Raw genomic sequence first — 22788 nt, 5'->3', positions numbered from 1 at the left:
TCTGGGGGGTTTTTTTTGGGGGGGGGTTCATTTTACAGCTATGATGTTGGAAACCTTGATCTACAAAAAGCAATGTCGCAAGGGATGGTAACACCTACAGGGGTCGGTATATATTTCTAATGTGTCAGTCATAGGCTGCAAGTATATTATTATTATAGTTATTATTAACATGTTTACATGTTGTATCTGTGGGATAATGGCCCTGCATGAATGGGAAAGACATATATATTCTTTACTTTGTTATCAGGACTTTTTATGTTCTCTCGCTATTTATTCACATTCTTGTGCAGAAAATTGTTACTTTATAGCTTCTGGGAATCTGGCATATTATTGGTAACCATGGAAACATCCTAGTCTAATGTGTTTATAGCTCTGGTGACTGCCTGAACCTGGGATATAAAATTCAGTCATCCAGCTGCCATGATCTACAAATAGGGCCGGACTGGCCAATGTCAAGGGGCTGCCATAAGGTTCAATGGACTATCACTATTTTGTTAGACCTGTGGGGAGAGCTATTGTGGTCTACGTGTGCCAGGGCCTTTTTGAATATCTGTCCAGACATGTCTGCAACTCCCAGCTTCCTCTAGTGTGTGGATAGGGATAGCGACTCACGATTCCCAGCTGTCATTTACAGCACAATTTGTATAGTAAATGGCGCAATTGTTACCTGAAACCGAATGTTCCACCTTTCATTAAAGGGGCTATTCGCCTTCCAAACACTTTTTTTCAATTCAGTTGTTTTCAGATTGTTCACCAAATACTTTTTTCAGTTGCTTTTCATCAATTTTTTACCGGTTTCCCAAAATCAAAGTTTAAAGTTGAATGTTCGTGTCTCTGGTGGTTCAATCTGGCAGCTCAGCGATCCAGGAGCAGATTCTGAACGGTTACAATTTGCTGCATTTAGTTGATACAATTAGTTGATACATTTCTCAGCAGCATCTGTGGAATATTAGCAACTGTTGTATCAATTCTAACAGCTGCCTGTAATGAAACTCAGGGATTCTGCTCAGCAGGGACAAAGATAAGAAATGTATCAACTAAATGTATCAATTTAGATCATTTAAAACAGTCGACGACCCCCCCCCCTTCCCAGAGCTAGTTCAGAAGGTGAAAAATGAAACTTTACACTTCAATATTAGAAAAACGGTCACAAATAGAAAACAGAAAGTAATTGGAAAAAGTCTTTATTTCTGGTGAACAAGCTGAAACCAACTGAACTGAAAAAAAGTGTTTGAAGGTGAACAACCCCTTTGACTATAATGAAAACAAAAGAAAGAAATGGGCTATCTGTCTAGCCCTGTCATCTAAATTCATAAAGCCGTAATACCATGCTAACTTACCCTTTATTGAGGAGCTGTAGTAAAGCAAGCAGGGAAGCCTTTAAAGGGATACTGTCATGGGAAAAAAAAAATTTCAAAATGAATCAGTTAATGACTTGGGGCAGCTGGGAAATTGACAATATGTCTAGCCCCATGTCAGATTTCAAAATTGAATATAAAAAAATCTGTTTGCTCTTTTGAGAAATGGATTTCAGTGCAGAATTCTGCTGGAGCAGCACTATTAACTGATTCATTTTGGAAAAAATTTTTTTTTCCCATTACGGTATCCCTTTAAGAATTCACACATTCAAATTTTATTCCCCTATTCGATTGTAAATTAGAAAGTGAGATTTAACACACCTCGACCATGGAAGCAATCCTTATTGGAATATTTGCCACCTAAAACCTGCCGAAGTTGCCTCATGAGGAAACTTTGGGCGACTTCGTAAAACGAAGTGGCGCGTGTGATTTGCCGCATGCGATTTTCATTTTAACTGGCGGAGGGCAGGGGGAAGGCAGTTCGTGGAGATTGTCGCCTTGAAGAAGAGGCGATTTGTCGCTGGGGTGACTAATCTCCCCGAATCTGCTCGTGTGCCCTGACCCTTACAGACAGCATGCAGGAATTACACAACCCACTATGCATTGCACTGTGATGTTCCTTTCCTTATTGAAATCATGTGTGCAGAGAATTGTGGGGTTTGGGGGATACAGATTCGCAGGAGAGCAGGGGCTAGGCTTAGGGAACTGTCAGAAACCATTAAAAATCATGAAAAGTCTGCATATTTTTTAATTGATGTATATTGCAAAGTTGCTTGAATTTATGTTTACTTTTCAAAAAGCTTAAGTTATGTGGAGTTCCCCTTTAAGGGTTTTTTTTTTCCACTGCAAATGAAATCCTTAGATTCATCCAACAGAATGCATATGTTTGCATTGCTGCTGCCAATGTATGATTTGCTTTGGTTAGTTCTTATCTGTCCCATTCTGCCAGGCAATGCTCTCTCCTTATCTCCGCGTCCTAATGTAAACAATAAAACACCTGTATTGCCACCTGAAGCCTGTTTATAGAGAGTGCTGCCATAAAACAAGTCCAGACTGCTGCAATCTTATCCAGAGGAAGTAGGTATGAGCTCACCCAATAGAAACTTACCATCCCCCACACACTGTGGCACCTAATGACAATGCCAATGATGCTCTTCTGAAATTCAAATCTCACCATCCTTAACCACCACATAACTTGTAACTACAGGTGTGGGACCTGTTATTCAGAATACTCGGGACCTCAGGGTTTCCGGATAATGGATCTTTCCGTAATTTGGATCTTCGTCCCTTAAATCTGCTAGAAAATCATGTAAACATTAAATAAATCCAAAAAGGATTAACTATATTGTATATGAAAAAAAAAAGAGTCTCAATTTGCACTCAGTAGTTAGATTGCTTAAAATGCAAATTGAAGAACTGCTGAATAAAAAGCTAAATAACTCAAAAACCGTCAATAATAAAAAATGAAAACCAAAATGTCACTTTCTATATCATACGATCCCTGGGATCCCATATATGTCCCATTGGGAAGTGCAAAGGTGAGAATGGAATACGATGTGACGTTGTATCAGGCTGGAAGCCGTGTGTCCTGACTCCCAGGATGTTTTTACAGGATCACTTGTTTGCCGGCGGCTCTGAAGCGTGAGCTGGAAGGGCGAGGTCTCAAACGCTTCCGTGAGTCTTTCTTGCTAGGAACCCTTGTCCCTCCTCCCTGTCATTGTTGTGATGCCGTGAACATGAGCCGTCTCACTATCACACTTTCACTCTTGGATGATGTCATGAGAATGCCGGTTTCTTTTAACCCTCTGCCTGCCAGGCCAGTTTCGGTCTCCTTTGTGTCCCTTTCCTGCCCTGGGCAATGGACAGCACACATAAGAAGTCTGTGTGGATCTGGAAAGGGAAAATTACTTTTCAGTCTTTCTAGTTGTTGTTGGAATAGAAGTGAAAGTGTTTTAGATTTATTCGGTGCTTCACTGACATCCTGCGGTGAGTATGTGGGTCTGGCTGCTAATAACTGTAACCATTTCAATGCCTAAAAGATGATACGGTGTTTATAGGGCTCCTGGGCAAGTGCTGAGCAGCCTCTTCAGTGTAGAACAGTGATTCCACCAGATTCAGGGAGATTAGTCGCCCAACGACAAATCTCCTCTTCTTCGGGGCAACTAATCTCCCCGAACTGCCTCCCCTGCAATTCCCACTGGCTAAAATGTAAATCGGCAGTGGGAAAGCACTCGACGCCATTCGTTTTCCAAAGCCGCCTTTAGTTTCCTCATGATGCAACTTCGGGCGACTTTCAGAAAACGAATAGCTACGAGTGCCATCCAGCCGGCAATTTACATTTTAGCCGACGGGAAGGCGGGGGAGGCAGTTCAGGGAAATTAGTCTCCCCAAAGAAGAGGATATTTGTCGTTGGGCGACTAATCTCCCTGAATCTGACTGTGTGCCCTGACCCTAACAGCTGCCTTTAATGAAACTCTGGGATTCTGCTCAGCCAGGACAAAGATAACAAATGTATCAACTAAATGTATCAATTTAGAACAGTTTAAGAGTCGGCGACCCCCCCCCAGAGCCGAAAAATTTGAGAATGATAAAAAAAATTAAACTAAGGGCAGAGAGACACGGGCAGATTTGGGGAGATTAGTTGCCCGACAAGAAATCTCCTCTTCTTCAGGGCAACTAATTGAATTGCCTCACGCGGAAACTTCGGGCGACTTTGGAAAACGAAGCGCTCTGAGTGCCATACCACAGGCGATTTTCATTCTATCCAGCGGGAAGGCAATTTGGGGAGATTAGTCGCCCCGAAGAAGAGGAGTTTTGTCGAATTTGCCATTGTGCCTCTGCCCTAAATGGTCACTTATAGAAAGTAACTGAAAAAAGTATTTAATTTCTGGTGAAATATGTGAAAACAACTGAACTGAAAAACATGTTGGAAGGTGAACAACCCCTTTAATACCAATGAATGTGGATAACTAGGAAAATATCTCTCTTTTATACAGAGATTTATATAAATAGGTGGGACCATTAAGAGATGTCTTAAAGTTTTTTTTGGAGTGGGGCACAGGGGAGAGAAGTTCTTTTCATTCCGCATGACATAGACATACACTTTGCTTTTCAAAGGAAGACAAGCCCTATGTAAAAGTTTTTATTTGCCTTCTGCGTGTTAACAAAACATGCTTTCTTTCACTGAGTGCTCATAGCATTCTGCACACACACACATACACAATGCTGCAGGTTGTAGCTGAACTACAGCTCTCAGAATCCTCACAGAAACACTGGGGCAATGGCTGAGCTGTACTAGAACATCAGCTGGATGCCAGTCTTTATTGGCAAGCTCTGGAGTATATTGTCAAGGCATCGCTGGAGTACACTCCAAACGCTTATCAGGGAGAAAAATGCTGAAAGAAGCAGGTTTGCACAAAAGGAAGGGCAGACTGGCAGGCACACAGAGATCCACAGGCTAGACTAAAATCAACTCTTCAAGAAATCCCAAGCAGAGGGGTCAGTGTTGGTTAAACTTTCACCCACTTCTGCAACAAGAGCCTTGTAATATAAACCCCCAGCAATGTGCCTTATCCTCCCCTACACACTGTATAGCAAAGGGATTAGAACCCCCACCAGTACCATTTGGTTCACTCCAGTAGCCCCAGGACTTGCCCTTTGTCTAACGGCATTATACCCCATGAATGGACGCATTGCTAGGGACATGGTCACCTGACACATTGTGTAACGGGATTAAACCCCAAATCTCAAGAATTGTACTCCCTCCACAATGGATAATAGGATTCGAGCCCGGCAGAAAATATGTTGATTCCTGTACCTCCAGGAACACAAAGACCCCATAGAAAGAGGCGAGAATGGAAAGTCTCAGGTCCCTCTGCTCAGCCCTATAAGTACTAGAAGCATTGCTGGGATTTACCATAAACACCTCAAGTGGGGAGGAACGCTGTATGGAAATCTTATTGGTGGTCTAGGGCACTAATACGGTAAACAGCCTCCATAATCCTATTTTGATTTCCGAATTGGTTCTTGCAAGCCCAGTTATATGACACACATGACTGCGCCAGACTCAGCAGCGAGCTGTTGCGACTTGTTGCATCCATTTATTATTATTATTAACATGTATTTATACAGCGCCAACATATTGCGCATCGCTTTATAGTAAATGTGTTTATACAACTAAATCACATGAATTACATACAGAGAAAATATGGAGTTACATACATCACAACCAATACTGGTACAAAAGGTGAGGAAGGCCCTGTGCAAAAGAGCTTACAATCTAAAAGGAAGGGAATAAGACACAAGGGGGCAAATTCACTATGCGCCGAAGCGCCTAACGCCAGCGTCAATTCGCTAGCGTTGGGCATTTTCGTTACTTCGCAAATTCACTAACGAACGCTGGCGTAACTTCGCACCCTTACGCCTTGTGAATTTTCGCAACGGACGTAACTACGCAAATTCACTAACGCGCGCATTTTTCTGAACGCTACCTTTTACGCTAGACTTCCTTCGCCACCTCAGACCAGGCGAAGTGCAATAGAGTAGATAGGGATTTCTTCAAAAAAAGTTAAAAATTTTTCCAAGTCCCAAAAAACGCTGGCGTTTTTTACTATATTATGGGTGATAGGCTGAAAAAGATTGAAAAATTTTTGGGGCTCCCCTCCTTCCCCCCTACATTTCCTAACTCATGGCACCTTAACTATACAGTGGGCACATGTGTAGGGCAAAATAAAAAATGTATTTGACGTTTTAAAGGTTTCCCAGGCTTTTGTAGTGCTGCTACATATTCCTCCGTTGAAATTTGAATTTGGCGCCATATGCAAATTAACCATCGCTAGCGTAACTTCGCTTCGCTTAGCGAATCAACGCTAGCGCAACTTCGCAACCTTACGTGACCCCTGAACGCAACTTCGGATTTTAGTGAATTTGCGGAGCGCTGGCGAAACTACGAATCTTAGTGAATGTTCCACAAGGTGTAGGAGTGGACAAGATCAGAAGTGGGTGATAGATGTATTATGTGGTACAGGTATGGGACCTGTTATCCAGAATGCTCGGGACCTGGGGTTTTCCGGATAACGGATCTTTCCGTAATTCGGGTCTTCATGCCTTAAGTCTACTAGAAATTAATTTAAACATTAAATAAACCCAATAGGCTGGTTGTGCTTCCAATAAGGATTAATTGTATCTTAGTTGGGATCAAGTACAAGGTAGTGTTTTATTATTACGGAGAAAAAGAAAATCATTTTTAAAAATTTGGACTATTTGGATAAAATGGAGTCTATGGGAGACAGCCATTCCGTAATTCGGAGCTTTCTGGATATCGGGTTTCCGGATAAGGGATCCTATACCTGTATTGCATTTGGCAGTTAAGCAGAGTGAGTGTAGGCTTCTCTAAATAAGTGTGTTTAAAGAGATCTTTTGAATGTAGAAAGGCTTGGAGAAAATTGGACAGACTGTGGGAGAGAATTCCCATACTGTTGTCCTTTAAGAAAGCAAAGGAAAGTGTATGCCCCCAACAAAGAAACAATTGCTTTCCCATCAACAACCATTTACTGAATGTTTACTGTAAACACAAATCAAATAATAATAATAATTGGCTCAACGTTTATTTCATGCACAATTGTCATTTGATCAACCTTCCCTTGGGCAGACCTGTGCATGGAGGGTTGGTTAGGCCCAGTACTGAATAATGCAGAGTAGCCCTTGCAATTCAGGGATTCATTCAGCCTGTGTGTGTCCGCTTCCAAATGGTTTAAAGGAAAACTATACCCCCCAAACAATGTAGGTCTATATTAAAAGATACTGAGTAAAACAGCTCATGTGTAAAACCCTGCTTCATGTAAATGAACCATTATCATAATAATATACTTTTTTAGTAGTATGTGCCATTGGGTAATCATAAATAGAAAATTGCCATTTTAAAAAATAAGGGCCGCCCCCTAAGATCGTACGATTCACTGTGTACACATACAAACCACATGTAAGGTCACATGAGCCAATTAACAGACAGAGTTCTGCCTTTTGCTTCCTCACTTCTTCCTGTTAAGTTAGTGTTGTAGTATTTCTGGTCAGGTGATCTCTGAGGCAGCACAGATAGAATCACGAAATGGTGGTTCAAGGCAAGAGATGTAAAAGGGCAAGATTTATGTAAATATATATTCCAGTTTGGTAAGATTCTTTAATATGTCATTCAATTCAGGGTCGGACTGGGGGGCCCGGGGCCCACCAGGACTGGTGTCCAGGGCCCCCCCCCCCACCTACTTGTAAGGTGAATCGCCGCTCGGCATAATTGCCAAGGCGGCGCATCGCGCGTGCGCAAACGGCGCTAGGCGCGCATGCGTAAACGTTGCGCATGCGCAAACGGCGCTGCGATGTGCCGAATTTTTTTTTTAAAAACTGTTTGGGAGAGGGGGTCTGGCCCGGCGGGGGCCCACTAGGGTCGGGGCCCACCGGGTATTTTCCCGGTATCCCGCCGGGCCAGTCCGACACTGATTCAATTTGATATAAACTATCTGTTGCTTAAGTATTCATTTTGGGGGTATAGTTTCGTTGTTCCAGCTTTAAGGGAGGCCATTGGACTCCCTTTAAAGGATAAGTAAACCTTTAAAATATGTGAATGGAAAATTGATGAGAGCGCTATTCTAAGCACTTTTGTAATTTATATTCATTAGTTATTTGTTTTTTTATTCCAAGATATTCTCAAGATCTGAGCACTTATGTCCCAGCTTAAAGGATAAGTAAACCTTTATAATAAGTGAATGTAACAATTGATGATTGTGCAGAAATCTTGCAATGTACATTCATTATTTATTTTCTTTTAATTCCGAGATATTATTGGTTATATGTACTGTTAATATGAAAGAATTTTGTTATAACCGCAATACCTACCACCAAGTAGTCAAGGAAGTTGTCAGGAGAAAGAAAGAGGCTGCTGTGATGTTCTTCTGCTTAGGAAAGATGTGAGAAAGGTTTCTAATTGTATTCCTCTTTCTTTCTCCTGACAACTTCCTTGACTACTTGGTGGTAGGTATTGCGGTTATAACAAAATTCTTTCATATTAACAGTACATATATCCCTTAAAGGAGAATTCAGCCGTCAACTAAGAAACCTGTACCCCCCTACCCTACGAAGACCCCCTCCCTCCTCCCCCCAGCCTCGGTGCAGATCCAGGAATCGCAGGGCCCACAATTGGATCAGCCCGATATCGCCCACTTTAATGTGGGCATTTTGGGGAGAGATACGCTCGTTTGGTGTCATTGCCAAACGAGCGCATCTCTACGTCTATGGCCACCTTTAGATTGCAATCTCTATTAGGGACTGCTGCGAAATATATTAGTTCCATATAAATAAAGGGTACATAGTATCAGCATGTATAGTAAACTAGCTCTTTATATTAATGTGATTTTATACTTCTTTTATCTAAGGGTAGTTGTATAACCTTTAGTATATGTTAGGGACAGGCTGTCACTTGTAATGATTTTGCTCTCAAGATTCTCTCTCATCGTCTCATCTGGGTTATTTAATTAGTCCGATACCAAATGAAAATAGTCAGGTAATTATTTTATAAACTACTGTTAAGTCTGTGACGAAAGCTATAAACTGATTACGTTGCTGTCGGGTTCCTATTTGTAGGTGTTGCTGTGCAATTAACATACACCAAGGATGTGATTTAGAACCACTCGTCAGACAAGCACTCTCCCTTTGGCAGTGAAGGGGTTAGGTCAGCCGTTTCCAGTCTCTGCTCCGCCCACAGAGGCGGGGCCAGGGACTCATCCCCTGACTGACAGTTTCAGGTGGTGAGATACCTCGGCAGTGGCTGAGGAGCAGCTGAGAAGTGAGAGGCATGCAGGAGGTGAGAGAAAATAGACATGCACTGGGAGCAAATACTGAGGCTACGCAAGCAGGAGGTGAGAGATCGGGGCACATGGGATCTGCTGATAGCAATCTATAGGGATAGAGTCATGTGTCTGTTGCAGCTGTGCATTTCATGTGTCGAGGAATCCGGGCTGCATGTGTGCCCTGAAATAGAATTAGTCTTGAAATGCGACCAGGACGTGGGGATACTGGGCTGCACCTGGGGTCGGTATCAAGCTTTCGAATGAACCCCTGCAGCTCCCTAGTGCCAGGAGTATGAGTTAGACTGCACTGAGTGTCTGATAGATAGGGGGCTCCATGGTTTGCTTCTTATAGATTTATTGTGCTGAACATAGTACATTATAGTAGTCATTGAGCGAGCCCAGGTGCATGTGGGCCAGTCTGGGTATTGCCGAAGGAGGGCACAGCATAGCAGGACAAGCAAAGCCTGAAACTGACAGTTAACGTGAGTGTGAGATGGATATCAGGCAGGAACAGATCCTGTAGATACAGTAGATAGACTGATACTGCTGCTTTTGGCACCCTATTACATGCAGCGCTTCATTCTCATTGCCAAGTATTGGCCAGTGCTAGACTCCCTGCAAACTTTCACCCTGTTTTTACACTCGTGTATGGCATGGGCATAATAATCCGTGGATGCCTCTCTGTAAATAACCCACTTGCGTACAGGAGATTCTGCCCCGTGGTCAGTCCTGTGCCTCCTTCTGAACGCAGAATTATTGGATATCACAGTCTTGTTTGAAGAGCAGGCACTCAGAGAGCCGTCCTCCAGTTCATAGGCCTATGACTAAGTGTTGTGAGAACACGAAACGCGTAAGGCTGTAATCTATGCTTGAACTTTAATAAACACCTTTTTTTTTTAAACAGCAACTGCCTGGAGGACTGCTCTAGTGCTCTAGAGTGCCTACTCTACAAACAACATGGTGATATCTGCTCTCCTTTAAAGGAACAGGAACAGCACCAACATTTTTAAGTTTTTTAAATTAATGAAAATATCATGTAGTGTTGCCCTGCACTGGTAAAACTGATCTATTTGCTTCAGAAACACTACTTTAGTTCATATAAACAGGCTACTGTGTAGCAATGGTGGAAATTGGAAAAAGGCTATATGGCTATATGGATAACAGATAACATGTTCTACAGAACTTTTCTGCTATCTGCTGTGTAACCTGAGCCTTTTCTTTTTTGAATGGCTTCCCCCATGGCTACACAGCAGTTTATTTATATAAACAATAGTAGTGTTTCTGAAGCAAACAGCAGTTTTACCAGTGCAGGGCAACACTGCAATATATCTATACCATTTCATTTTTTGATGTTGCTGTTCCTTTAAGCTGAAGGCTCAGGGCAGGGAACCTCGGCCTCCTCATATACGTTGTGAGTGTCCAAAAAAATTTGATGGTACAGAAATATTGAAAAATGGCGGTGCTTCATTTTCGTAGAGGAAACTTCAGGCGACTTCGGAAAGCGCCGGGAGTGCTGTCCCGCTGGCAATTTTTCATTATAGCCGGCAGGAAGGTAGGGGAAGGCAGTTCGGGGAAATTGACGCCCCGAAGAAGAGGTGATTTGTTGCCGGGGCGACTAATCTCCCCGAATCTGCCCGTGTGCCTTTACCCTTAGCTGTTAGTCTAACTTTTCCCAAGAGACATGTTATCTTATATTGTTAAAATGACTTATTTGCTCATCTAGAAATTGTTAGAAACGTATCTTATCTGCAGATGTGGCTGTTTCTTTTCCTGGCCATTCAATGCAGAGAAAAACAGGACTTTCCAGTACAAATGAGGGACTGCAGGTTGAGCTGTCAAAAGAGGGACTGTCCTGCTGAAAATGGGACAGTTGGGAGGGATGAGAATTAGGGATGCACCGAATCCAGGATTCGGTTTGGGATTCAGCCTTTTTAAGCAGGATTCAGATTCGGGCGAATCCTTCCACCGGCCGAACCGAATTCGAATCCTAATTTGCATATGGAAATTAGGGGTGGGGAGGGAAACCGCGTGACTTTATGTCACAAAACAAGGAAGTAAAAAATGTTTCCCCTTCCCACTTTAATTTGCATATGCAAATTAGGGTTCGGATTCGGTTCGCTATTCGGCTGAATCTTTCATGAAGGATTCGGGGGTTTGACCGAATCCAAAATTGTGGATTCGATGCATCCCTAAGAAAATAGGGCCTGGCATTCCAAGTACAGAGAGGGCCAATCAGCCCCCCCACCAGCCCACGAAATAGTGACTTTCTATGGCAGCTTATGGCAGCCCCTCTGGCATTTGCTCTGTACCCATGTATAAATGATGTTCTGTGAGCTACCCACCCCATATAAACTGCCATTGGAATCAAGAAGGGAGTGTGACCAGCACTGGGAGGGGGGGATTAAGCAAAAGCACATGACCCGTCAGAGGCCCAGATCTGTGCCCTCCCCTTGTTAATGGAACAGGAGCTTCACACAGGGCCTCCTCTGGCCACTAAGAATGGGTCATTGTTTCTAGGGAAGGAAGGCCCTGGTACCTCTAATCCCTCATGCAAAACTCCTGACCACTGACCACCATGGGGATTTACGGATTACATCGGATGGGGAACTGTGACAAGAAAATCTTACCCCCCCCCCCCTAAAGCAATAATTGTGCTGTCTGTTAAACACAGGGGATTAACCCCGTCTCTGCTGTAGTGGCTTAGACGTCTAAGCAGCAAGGCTGCTGTGAACTTGAATACCGCCAAATATCTATTTAAAGGAATTGTTCAGTGTAAATAAAAACTAGGTAAATAGTTTAGGCTGTGCAAAATAAAAAATGTCTCTAATATAGTTAGTTAGCCAAAAATGTAATGTATAAAGGCTGGAGTGACTGGATGTGTAACATAATAGCCAGAACACTACTTCCTGCTTTTCAGCTCTCTTGGTTTCCACTGATTGGTTACCAGACAGTAATCAGAGACTTGAGGGGGGCACATGGGTCATATCTGTTGCTTTTGAATCTGAGCTGAATGCTGAGGATCAATTGCAAACTCACTGAACAGTTATGTCCCATGTGGCCCCCCTTCAAGTCACTGACTAACTCAGAGTTAAGAGAGTTGAAAAGCAGGAAGTAGTGTTCTGGCTATTATGTTAGACATCCAGTCACTCCAGTCTTTATACATTACATTTTTGCCTAACTAACTCTATTAGAAACATTTTTTATTTTGCATAGCCTATCTATATACCCAGTTTTTATTTTTACACTGAACTGTTCCTTTAAGGCTGCTGGGTGTTTAATTCTCAAATACATCCTTGCCTTGGTCTGTCCTATAAGCACTGCCTGTTCGCTACCCAATTGTACTGAGTTTTACATTATAAAGACAGAGATTCCTGTGTCTGTATCAAGTTTAGTTGGGGGTAAATGTGAAATGTTATTAATGAATCATTTGTCAGTGTATATAAATAATCATTACTGTTATTCTCCCACAGCTCGACCGGCTGGAAGGGGGCAACCTCTCACAGGCGTCCAGCATGGTGTCCTCGGGTGCAGACGGAATGCTCGGCACAGACGGGGTTGATGGAACTCCGGATCCACAGCGAACCAAAGCCGCCATCCTGCAGCTGCAGCAGAAGATCCTCAAACTGACAGAGCAAATCAAAATTGAGCAGACGGCGAGAGACGACAACGTAGCGGAATACCTCAAGCTGGCAAACAATGCTGACAGGCAGCAGGGGGCCCGCATCAAGCAGGTGAGGACTACAGGCAGTTAAAGTTGTTTTTGGTTCATAAAGGTGATATAAACCTTTCCTAAAACTTAAAGGGATACTGTCATGGGAAAAAAAATTTTTTTCAAAATGAATCAGTTAATGGTGCTGCTCCCGCAGAATTCTGCACTGAAATCCATTTCTCAAAAGAGCAAACAGATTTTATATTCAATTTTGAAATCTGACATGGGGCTAGACATATTGTCAATTTCCCAGCTGCCCCAAGTCATGTGACTTGTGCTCTGATAAACTTCAATCACTCTTTACTGCTGTACTGCAAGTTGGAGTGATATCACCCCTCCCTTCCCCCCCCCCCCCAGCAGCCAAACAAAAGAACAATGGGAAGGTAACCAGATAACAGCTCCCTAACACAAGATAACAGCTCCCTGGTAGATCTAAGAACAACACTCAATAGTAAAAACCCATGTCCCACTGAAACTCCTTCAGTTACATTGAGAAGGAAAAACAGCAGCCTGCCAGAAAGCATTTCTCTCCTAAAGTGCAGGCACAAGTCACATGACCAGGGGCAGCTGGGAAATTCACAATATGTCTAGCCCCATGTCCGATTTCAAAATTGAATATAAAAAAATCTGTTTGCTCTTTTGAGAAATGGATTTCAGTGCAGAATTCTGCTGGAGTAGCACTATTAACTGATGTGTTTTGAAAAAACCGATGACAGGATCCCTTTAAGTTAACTTTTAGTAATTTGTAGAATGGCCACTTCTTAGCAACATCTCAATTGGTCTTCATTGTTTATTTTTTACAGTTTTTTAATTATTTGCCTTTTTCATCTGACTTTTTCAGGTTTGAAACCTAAAAACAAACTATCTGTAAGGCCCCCATACACTGGCGGATAAAAGCTGCCGACAGACCAAGTCGACAGCTTATTGGCCCGTGTGTGGGGCCACCCGACGGGCGTTCCCTGCTCGATATCTGTCCGAAAGTCAGCCAGATGCCGAACGGGCAGGTTAAAAAATCCAGACGGATTGCGGCCGCATCTTTTCGTTTATGCGGTCCCGTGATCCGACCGCCCGTTTGACCTCCATTCTGATCTGATCGTTGGGCCCACGATCAGATCAGCCGATATCACCCACTTCAATGTGGGTATATCGGGGAGAGATCTGCTCGTTTGGCGCCAAATGAGTGGATCTCCCTGGATATGGCCAGGCCCCCATACAAGCTGCTGACAGGCCAAACGAGCGGATCTCTTTGTGTATGGCCACCTTAAAGGGGAAGGAAACCTAGTCGGCGCAAACCCCCCTCCCCCCACCCGTGTGTTGCCCACCCTCCCTCCTCCCCCCTGGCCTACCCGTCCTGCTGGGCAAATGCCCTAACTTGTTACTTACCCTTCTGCGCAGGTCCAGACCAGGGAGTTCACAGATGACATCTTCTTCCACGCGATATTCTTCCTGCTGTGAACGGCGCATGCGCAGTAGGATCATTTCGCCGGTACGATCTACTGCGCATGCGCTTGACTTTTCGCGCATGCGCAGTAGATCCGTACCGGCGAAATGATCCTACTGCGCATGCGCCAAAACGGCGTTCACAGCAGGAAGAAGATCGCGTGGAAGAAGATGTCGTCTGTGAACTCCCTGGACTGGACCTGCGCAGAAGGGTAGGTAACAAGTTAGGGGCATTTGCCCAACGGGTGGGAGTGGGTGGTTTGCGCCGACTAGGTTTCCTTCCCCTTTAAGGCTTCAATTTTATTTTTGTTGCTACTTTTTATAACTTATCTTTCTATTCCGATCCTCTCGTATTCGTATTCCAGTCTCTCATTCAAACCAATGCATGGTTGTTTGGGTAATTAGCAACCAGACTGCTGAAATTGCAGAATGAAGAGCTACTGAATAAAAAGCTGAATAACTCAAAAACTAAAATAATAAAAAATGAAAACCAATTGCAAATTGTCTCAGAATATCACTCTCTACATCATACTAATTTAAAGGTGAACAACCTCTTTAAGGCTAATGGTACACGGGGAATTTAAAGTGGTGGAGGCCAGCAATAGATATAACTGCCATTGTGCCATCAATTAAAGTTCAATATGCCTACTTTAAAAATCTAGGAATGCAAGGCTGAGAATTAAAGTTTTGTGTTCCCTTTATTAACCATAATGTACCCCAAGCTGATTCTGCCAGGGGGCAGCAGTGGCCACAATGTTCTGTGTGTTATTAGCAGTATGTTTGGGAAGTCGGGCTACATTACATGTACTATAAACCTAAAGGCACAAAATGATCCAATGAAAATCCTCCCCAGTGGTGTGATGAGATGAGTGGGCAGTCTGTGTTTGCCAGTATAACACCAGGGGAAGTTATAGTTCTGTTTGAGTTTTCAGCGCTAGAAATACAAATTTGATTGGTGTAACCATAACATGAACAAAGCACAACTGTAAGCAACTGTGAGTAAGTGTAGAGCAGCAAAGGAACACACCAGGCTTGTTCACCTCTATGAATAAAGTGTTTTCTCTTTGGGCACCTGGAATGCGAGACGGTTACTTCACAGTACAAAGCCCCATTCTCTCTGGGGGGTGGCGGGGGTCTTCTTATGGTCTGCGGCTGCTGCTGGAGAACTGGGGAAAAGTAATTTCCAGTAGTGTTGCTTTAATCACCCATCCCTGATGTTGCTGAACTATATTTTCCTGCACAATTTACCTCTTGGTATCCCCCTTTAAAGGGGAAGTTCAACTATATAATATATAGTATGATATGAACAGTGGCATTCACATTTTGGTGGAGTGAAGGAGAAGGCAGAGGTGGAATTGTTCTGTGGGAAGGTGAGAAGCAAGGCAACAATGGGCAGTTGGCGGGGAGTTGTTGGAAGGGGCAGGACGAAGAGCTCTTCATTTCTTTAAAGGGATACTGTCATGGGAAAATGTTTTTTTTTTCCAAAACGCATCAGTCAATAGTGCTGTTCTGGCAGACTTCTGCGCTGAAATCCATTTCTTAAAAGAGCAGATTTTTTTATATTTAATTTTGAAATCTGGGGCTAGACATATTGTTTTTCCTAGCTGCCCCCAGTCATGTGACTAGTGCTCTGATAAATTTCAGTCACTCTTTACTGCTGTACCACAAGTTGGAGTGATATCATATTCCCCCCAGTAGCCTAACAATAGAACAATGGGAAGATAACAGGTAGCAGCTCTCTAACACAAGATAACAGCTGCCTGGTAGTCCTAAAGGTGGCCATAGACTCCAAGATCCGCTCGTTTGGCGACATCGCCAAACGAGCGGATCTTTCCCCGATATGCCACTAAACTGCATGGCTATATCGGGGGTAATTCGAACGTTCGGCCGTATGGCCGAACGATCGAATTACGATGCGCCAAGCGGCTCCGATGGGTCGGTCGGGTAAAAATCCAACCTTCCCGATCGATATTGTGGCCAGATACTGATCGGGAAGACCCGTCAGAAGCCCCCATACACGGGCAGATAAGCTGTCAAATCGGTCCAAACGACCGATATCGGCAGCTTTATCTGCCCGTGTATAGCCACCTTAAGAACAGCACACAATAATAAAATCCAGGTCCCACTCCGACACATTCAGTTGCATTGAGTAAGAGAAACAACAGCCTGCCAGAAAGCAGTTCCATCCTAAAGTGCTGGCTCTTTTCTGAAAGCACATGACCAGGCAAAATGACTTAAGATAGCGGCTTCACAACAATATTACAACTCAAACAATACACTTGCTGGTTAAGGAATGAAATTTTATGTTGTAGAGTGAATTATTTTTAGTGTTACCATGACAGAATCCCTTTAATGACATGTTTCTTAACCTTGGGTCGTGTAAATGTTGCTGGACTACAACTTCCTGTACACTTTAACCTTCCATTACATGCTAAAGAATTCTGGTAGTTGTAGTCCATCATTTACATGTGTGCATATCCTCTCTCTTTATATGAATGGATTTTATATGCAAATGCGACTGCTGCATTTCAATTATATTCTCGCGTCAACCCTTCCAGGTCCCCTTTTTTATGACATCAGAGGTGGTCGGATTGGAAGTGGGTTAATCAGGAATTGTGGAGCATTGAGCTGGGTGGGGTTTGGTCTGTGCAGGTCAACATACTGCCCCATATTGGCATGAACAGAGTGGCCTTTTTCCACCTGGCAGACTTATGTGCTCACCCCTTTTACCTTTTATACCCACTTGCTCTCATGCCTATTGCCTTTTACCCCGCTCATGGCACCCAGGTTTCCCCCCACCTGGATAATTTCATTAGTCTACTGACCCACTCTGGCTTTTTTCCTTGTTCAGGTGTTTGAGAAGAAGAACCAGAAGTCCTCACAGAACATTCTGCATCTCCAGAAGAAGCTTGAGCATTATCGGCGCAAACTGCGTGAGGTGGAGCAGAATGGAATTGCACGGCAGCCCAAGGATGTGCTCCGGGACATGCAACAGGGGCTAAAAGATGTGGGGGCGCGAGTAACAGGATTCAGTGAGGGGGTGGTGGACAGCGTCAAGGGAGGGCTCTCCAGCTTTTCACAGGCCACTCATTCAGCTGCTGGTGCCGTGGTGTCCAAGCCAAGAGAAATTGCCTCTTTGTTGCGCAACCGATTCGGAAGCAGTGACAACATTGCATCCCTGGATGATCCTTCAGTTCTTACCACTCTACAAGGGGATGATTTAGTTCCTGGAAAGGGTTTGGGGACCTTAAACATGCTCCAGGCTAGTCCAAAATACGGCAGTGAGGAGGACTGTTCCAGTGCAACCTCAGGATCTTTTGGAGCAAACAGCACCAGTGGGGGGCAAGGTGGGGGCGGAGGCGGGGCAGGCAGCTCACGGACAAACACTTTGGATACACAGGCACTGACAGGCTTTCATGTTGTATTACAAGAAATCCAGGAAATTCGGGAGGCCCAGGGCCATCTAGAAGAGTCTTTGGATGGGCTCAAGAGCCAGTACCAGAGTGATTATTCCTACGTCTTACAGTCCCTACAGGAAGAGAGGTTTAGGTAAGTCACTGCAGGTACAGTAGATGTCTATGGAGGGGGGTACCTGACTTACAACATACGAGCTCCCGAAAAAGAATAGTAATATTTCCATGGAGTTCATGAATCACATGTAGCCTTGTGGCCATCCCTTACACGTTCTACAGCCATGTAAACATTATATTGGGAATTGGCACAGGGCATGAGAATGTACAGGTATGTATATATGTGTTAGTGTGTGGGAAATGATTGCAAAACATGCAGCCTCACAGCTGTTGTGTAACAACATGGGGGTGTTGTCAGCTGTAGCTGAACATCAGCCTGAGAGCAGTTGGCTGTTCCTACTGGAATGCATTGTGTTTATGGATTCTAATAATATGACATTTAAATTGAATGGCTTGCGATGACTAAATGCACAAACAGGTCTGTCAGGCTTCTTGCTCCTTCTTGTTGCTTATGAGGTAGCTGACATAGCATATATATTACCAAACTACAACTCCCAGTATCCTCACTGTCTGTCTGACCCAGGGTCATCCGAAGAGCTCAAATAGGGCAAACTGTGCCCTTGTGTGCTTCATAACATTGTATTGGTGCTGCCTGAAGTTGGTCTGGAAGTTCTTGTGGACACGTGATACGTCTTGTAATTAAGTCCTGCATTTTAATTATCTAAACTGCTACAGCTCATGCTCAGAGAATGTTTTAGGAGGACGTGATTGTCCACGTTCCATGATGCAGGCACTCCCTCTACTGATTCAGTGGGGAACTACATAATTAATTACAGATTTGGAAAACACCTTGTCACAGGGATGTCCCATAATATAATTAAGCCAGATAAGTATTCAGGGTGCCATGCACTTCTATAGGTTGGCACTATAGCAGCGCTGGGCACTGAAATTATACTTTTAAATAACCGCACATACACAGAGGGATGGATACACATCCGGACTTGGATTCAAAATAGGCTCTGGGATTTCACATATACTGAGGCCTAAACAGCCCCCAACCAGCCAACTAAATAGTGACTGTCTATGGCATCTAACGGCATCCCCTCTATACACAAGTAACTGCTTTTAATATAAAAAAAATACAATATTACTAAAATATGGTCCGGATGCTTGTGACGACAATGCTCAGTACACAATACAAAGCACAACACATTTATTCGGTGTTGGGGGTGGTCTTGGAAGATCTGGATGTGGTAGGTGTGAGTCACTGATTGAGAAGGCAGTCGTTTTGCTGTCCTTCAATAGCTAGTGGGTGCAAGTCGGCCAGTGTCCAAACCGGCCCCCAGTATGTTTGAGTGGGAATTGAAACCTGTGATGCTCAGGGAAATGAAAAGATAGAATTACATTTGATAAATAATTATTACAGGGCTTCTGGGAAAAGATGCAAGATGTGGTCTACACATTGTCTCTTAAGTATGTGGGGCATGATATGTTACAAGAATAAATAATGAGTACAGAGTTGTCCATGTCAAAGTGCATATCTTTCTAAAGTGGCCCCTCTTCCTTGCTTATTTATACTAAACTGTTCCTCTCTGTAATCCAGGTGTGAGAGACTAGAAGAACAGCTCAATGATCTGACCGAGCTGCACCAGAACGAGATACTTAATCTGAAGCAGGAGCTTGCTAGCATGGAAGAAAAGATTGCCTATCAGTCGTACGAGAGAGCAAGAGATATTCAGGTGAGACAATGGTTCCAAAACTAAAAGTGGTGCCTGACTAAAGGTTGGACCTTCTTGTGGTGCCTGACTAAAGGTTGGACCTTCTTGTGGGGCCTGACTAAAGGTTGGACCTTCTTGTGGGGCCTGACTAAAGGTTGGACCTTCTTGTGGGGCCTGAATAAAAGTTGGATTTTCAAGTGATGGCCTGCCCAAGGGTTAGGTCTTCAATATGGAGCCTGATCAAATACTGGATCTTCAATAGGGGCTAGAACTATAGAATGTCTGACAACCACTGTTCTAAGCAATAATGAATGTACTAGTAGATTAGACAGTGGATTTTTGACCCTTGGCCTTCACCTGACAGCACTGTGTTTCTTCTGCTCTACAGGAAGCTCTAGAGGCCTGTCAGACGCGAATCTCCAAGATGGAACTCCAGCAGCAGCAACAGCAGGTGGTTCAGCTGGAGGGTCTAGAAAATGCCACTGCCAGAAACTTGCTGGGCAAACTAATCAACATCCTATTAGCTCTTATGGCAGTTGTGCTTGTCTTTGTGTCTACTGTGGCCAACTGCGTGGTCCCCTTACTGAAGACACGTGGCCGGACGTTTGGAACTCTGATCCTGGTTCTGGTGGCTGCTATACTCTGGAAACACTGGGATTCTTTCTCTGGGCACCTGGAACAACTACTGTCCCCTCCAAGATAACTGGACTGCACTGCAGTGAAATATGAAACCACATGGGAGTCCAGACTGAAGGGCCTTTAGGTCTCCCACAGAGATAGGCATCACATGGGACAGCAGTTCCTCTGATTTAATGAGCTTTCTATTAGTTTGGGTACTGCCTATTCAACCCCTCCTCATGCCTTACAATCTTAAGCACGGAGGGACACGGCAAGCACCTTATGGCACTCCACCCCTATAGCTGTAATATTGAGCCCTCCCCTGGGAAGAGAATGCATAGAGGTATGCAAGGAGGGGGAGGGGATGCCAGAGTGCATTGTTTACATTGTATGGAAGGATTTCGGAGACTTAAAATATGTTGTTATTGGGCTTCTCCCCCTACTGAAGGACTGCTGCTGCAATACAGGTTTCTCCCCAAAATGTGTTAAGGATTTCATCTACTCTTAAGCCTTGAAATCCTCTCTCCCTTCTAGGAATTCCACCTCCCCAGCCCCAGAATTGTGCCTTCAGGATTTGTTCTCAGAGTCCACTGTAAGTGCAGTGTGGCATGCTGGGATTCCTTCAGAGCCTAAACATCAAATCGGACATGTTTGTGGCAATAAGGCACTTTCCAACCTTCTCCTGCCATCCTGTAACCCAGAGAAGATCTACTCTTCCAAGTGCCTTATTGCTTCCGTTCTTTGGGGAGGGATCATCTCAGACCTTTTAGATAGGGGTTGTTTTGTTTGTTTTTTAGGTTGGGTTGAGATGAATGGGTTAAAGGGCAATCTAACTGCCTTTACACTGGAACTCTGGACTCTCTACATTTGTACCTATTTATCTGCTGTATGGGGGCCTATAACAGATCCCTGCATTTGTTACAGCCGCACATTCCTTACTATGGTCCTTTAAATTCACTCCTTTGCTGCGTGAGGGATCCATTATGTTGCCAATGAGGTTCTCTCTATCAGGAAAGCCACTCAGAGAAACAAAGAGGTGGGGAGATCACTGCAATTTTTTCATTGGGTCTTTAAGGACCAGTAACATCAAAACATTTTTATTTAAAAATTCTCCTCTTCAGAAAAGGTGATCCATCGTGCGGCGCTCGATTTCTCCTCCCTGCCTTCCTTATAGGAGATAGCCAGGGAGGAGTCATCGAGTGCCGCACAATGGATCGTCGCCCTGTCGTCTGTTCCTTTAATGGAGTTGCTCCACCAGTGATCTCTCTGCAGCTTAAAGCCTTAACGGCATCACCGTTCCTCCCCCACCTAGAGTAATTAAATGATTAATTAGCAAGTGCAGTATTTCTCATCACTTAAGGAAAAGGTGGGGGGGTTCCTTTTTTTTTTTTTTTTTTTAAATAAGTAGCAATTTACTCCTTACCTGCCTAGGGGGCCCACGTCACACGTCCAGGCATCTCTGGCAGGAAAGGGCATTGATTGGGCGCACTTTGAAAAGTCTGCTTGTGCTGCTGAGATCCACATGGGAGGCGCTGCACATGCGGAGTGGATATTTAGGAAGCAGCACTCGTTTGGTACAGTCCTTACTGTAAGTGTTTTCTCCAGCCGGCGCTGCTTGGAGGTTTGTTATACCTTGTTTAATATTTTCATTAATATTATTTGGAGTGAAAGGAGAGGGCTCGTTGAATAAAAAAGAATCATGTTTTTAGAGAAATCTTATGTTTTCATGTGTGTTTTTTTTTCTCTTGCATAGGGAGTGTTAATTTGGATGCCATCTTTAAAGGGATGCTGTCATGGGGGAAAATATTCTGCGCTGAAATCCGTTTCTCAAAAGAGCAAACAGAATTTTTTTATATTTAATTTTGAAATCTGACATGGGACTAGACAAAATGTCAGTTTCTTAGCTGCCCCCAGTCATGTGACTTGTGCTCTAATAAACTTCAGTCACTCTTTACTGCTATACTGCAAGTTGGAGTGATATTACCCCCTCCCTCCCCACCCCAGCAGTTTAACAACAGAATAGTGGGAAGGTAACCAGATAGCAGCTGCCTAAAGGTGGCCATAGACGCAAAGATCCGCTCATGTGGTGACATCGTCAAACGAAGCCGATCTTTCCCCGATATGCCACTTACGGGCATGGCTATATCGGGGGTAATCTGAACATTCGGCCTTATGGCCGAACGATCAGATTACGATGAGAGCGTAATGGGCTCCGGCGGGACAAAATCAAACCTTTCCGATCGACCAAATGACCTATCCCCGCCGGACTAAAAATGTCGGGACTCTCCACACACGGCCCGAAAATCGTACGAATCCTCGATTCGTACGATAGGATCTTTGCGTCTATGGGCACCCTAACACAAGATAACAGCAGCATGGTAGATATAAGAACAGCACTCAATAGTAAAAAGCCATGTCCCACTGAGACACATTCAGTTACATTGAGTAGAAGAAACAACAGCCTGCTAGAAAGCAGTTCCATCCTAAAGTGCTGGCTCTTTCTGAAAGCACATGACCAGGCAAAATGACCTGAGATGGCACCTACACACTAATATTACAACTAAAAAAAATACACTTGCTGGTTCAGGAATGAAATTTTATATTGTAGAGTGAATTAATTGCAGTGTAAACAGTGTC

General features: G+C 43.9%; 1 protein-coding gene across 8 annotated transcripts in view; it reads left to right on the top strand.

Annotated features, from left to right (window-relative positions):
• The window catches only part of tmcc1.S (transmembrane and coiled-coil domain family 1 S homeolog), a 110316-nt gene extending 88451 nt beyond the window's left edge, over positions 1-21865 (top strand). For 5 of the 8 annotated variants that reach the window (XM_018261364.2, XM_018261366.2, XM_018261368.2 and 2 more), the window contains 4 exons: positions 12667-12927; positions 17197-17894; positions 19419-19554; positions 19922-21865. In XM_018261364.2, the coding sequence (XP_018116853.1) occupies positions 12667-12927; positions 17197-17894; positions 19419-19554; positions 19922-20236 (1410 nt within the window). In that variant the 3' untranslated portion in view covers positions 20237-21865. Of the gene's footprint in view, positions 1-2851; positions 3345-8990; positions 9266-12666; positions 12928-17196; positions 17895-19418; positions 19555-19921 lie in introns of those variants that run through there. The other 3 variants (XM_018261369.2, XM_018261367.2, XM_041561712.1) reach the window with 3 other exon arrangements.
• Positions 21866-22788: the final 923 nt, after the last annotated feature.

Source organism: Xenopus laevis, chromosome 4S, assembly GCF_017654675.1.
Source record: "Xenopus laevis strain J_2021 chromosome 4S, Xenopus_laevis_v10.1, whole genome shotgun sequence".
NCBI lineage: Eukaryota > Metazoa > Chordata > Amphibia > Anura > Pipidae > Xenopus > Xenopus laevis.
Note: the sequence above shows the minus strand (reverse complement) of the source record. Positions and strands in the feature narration are given on the sequence as shown.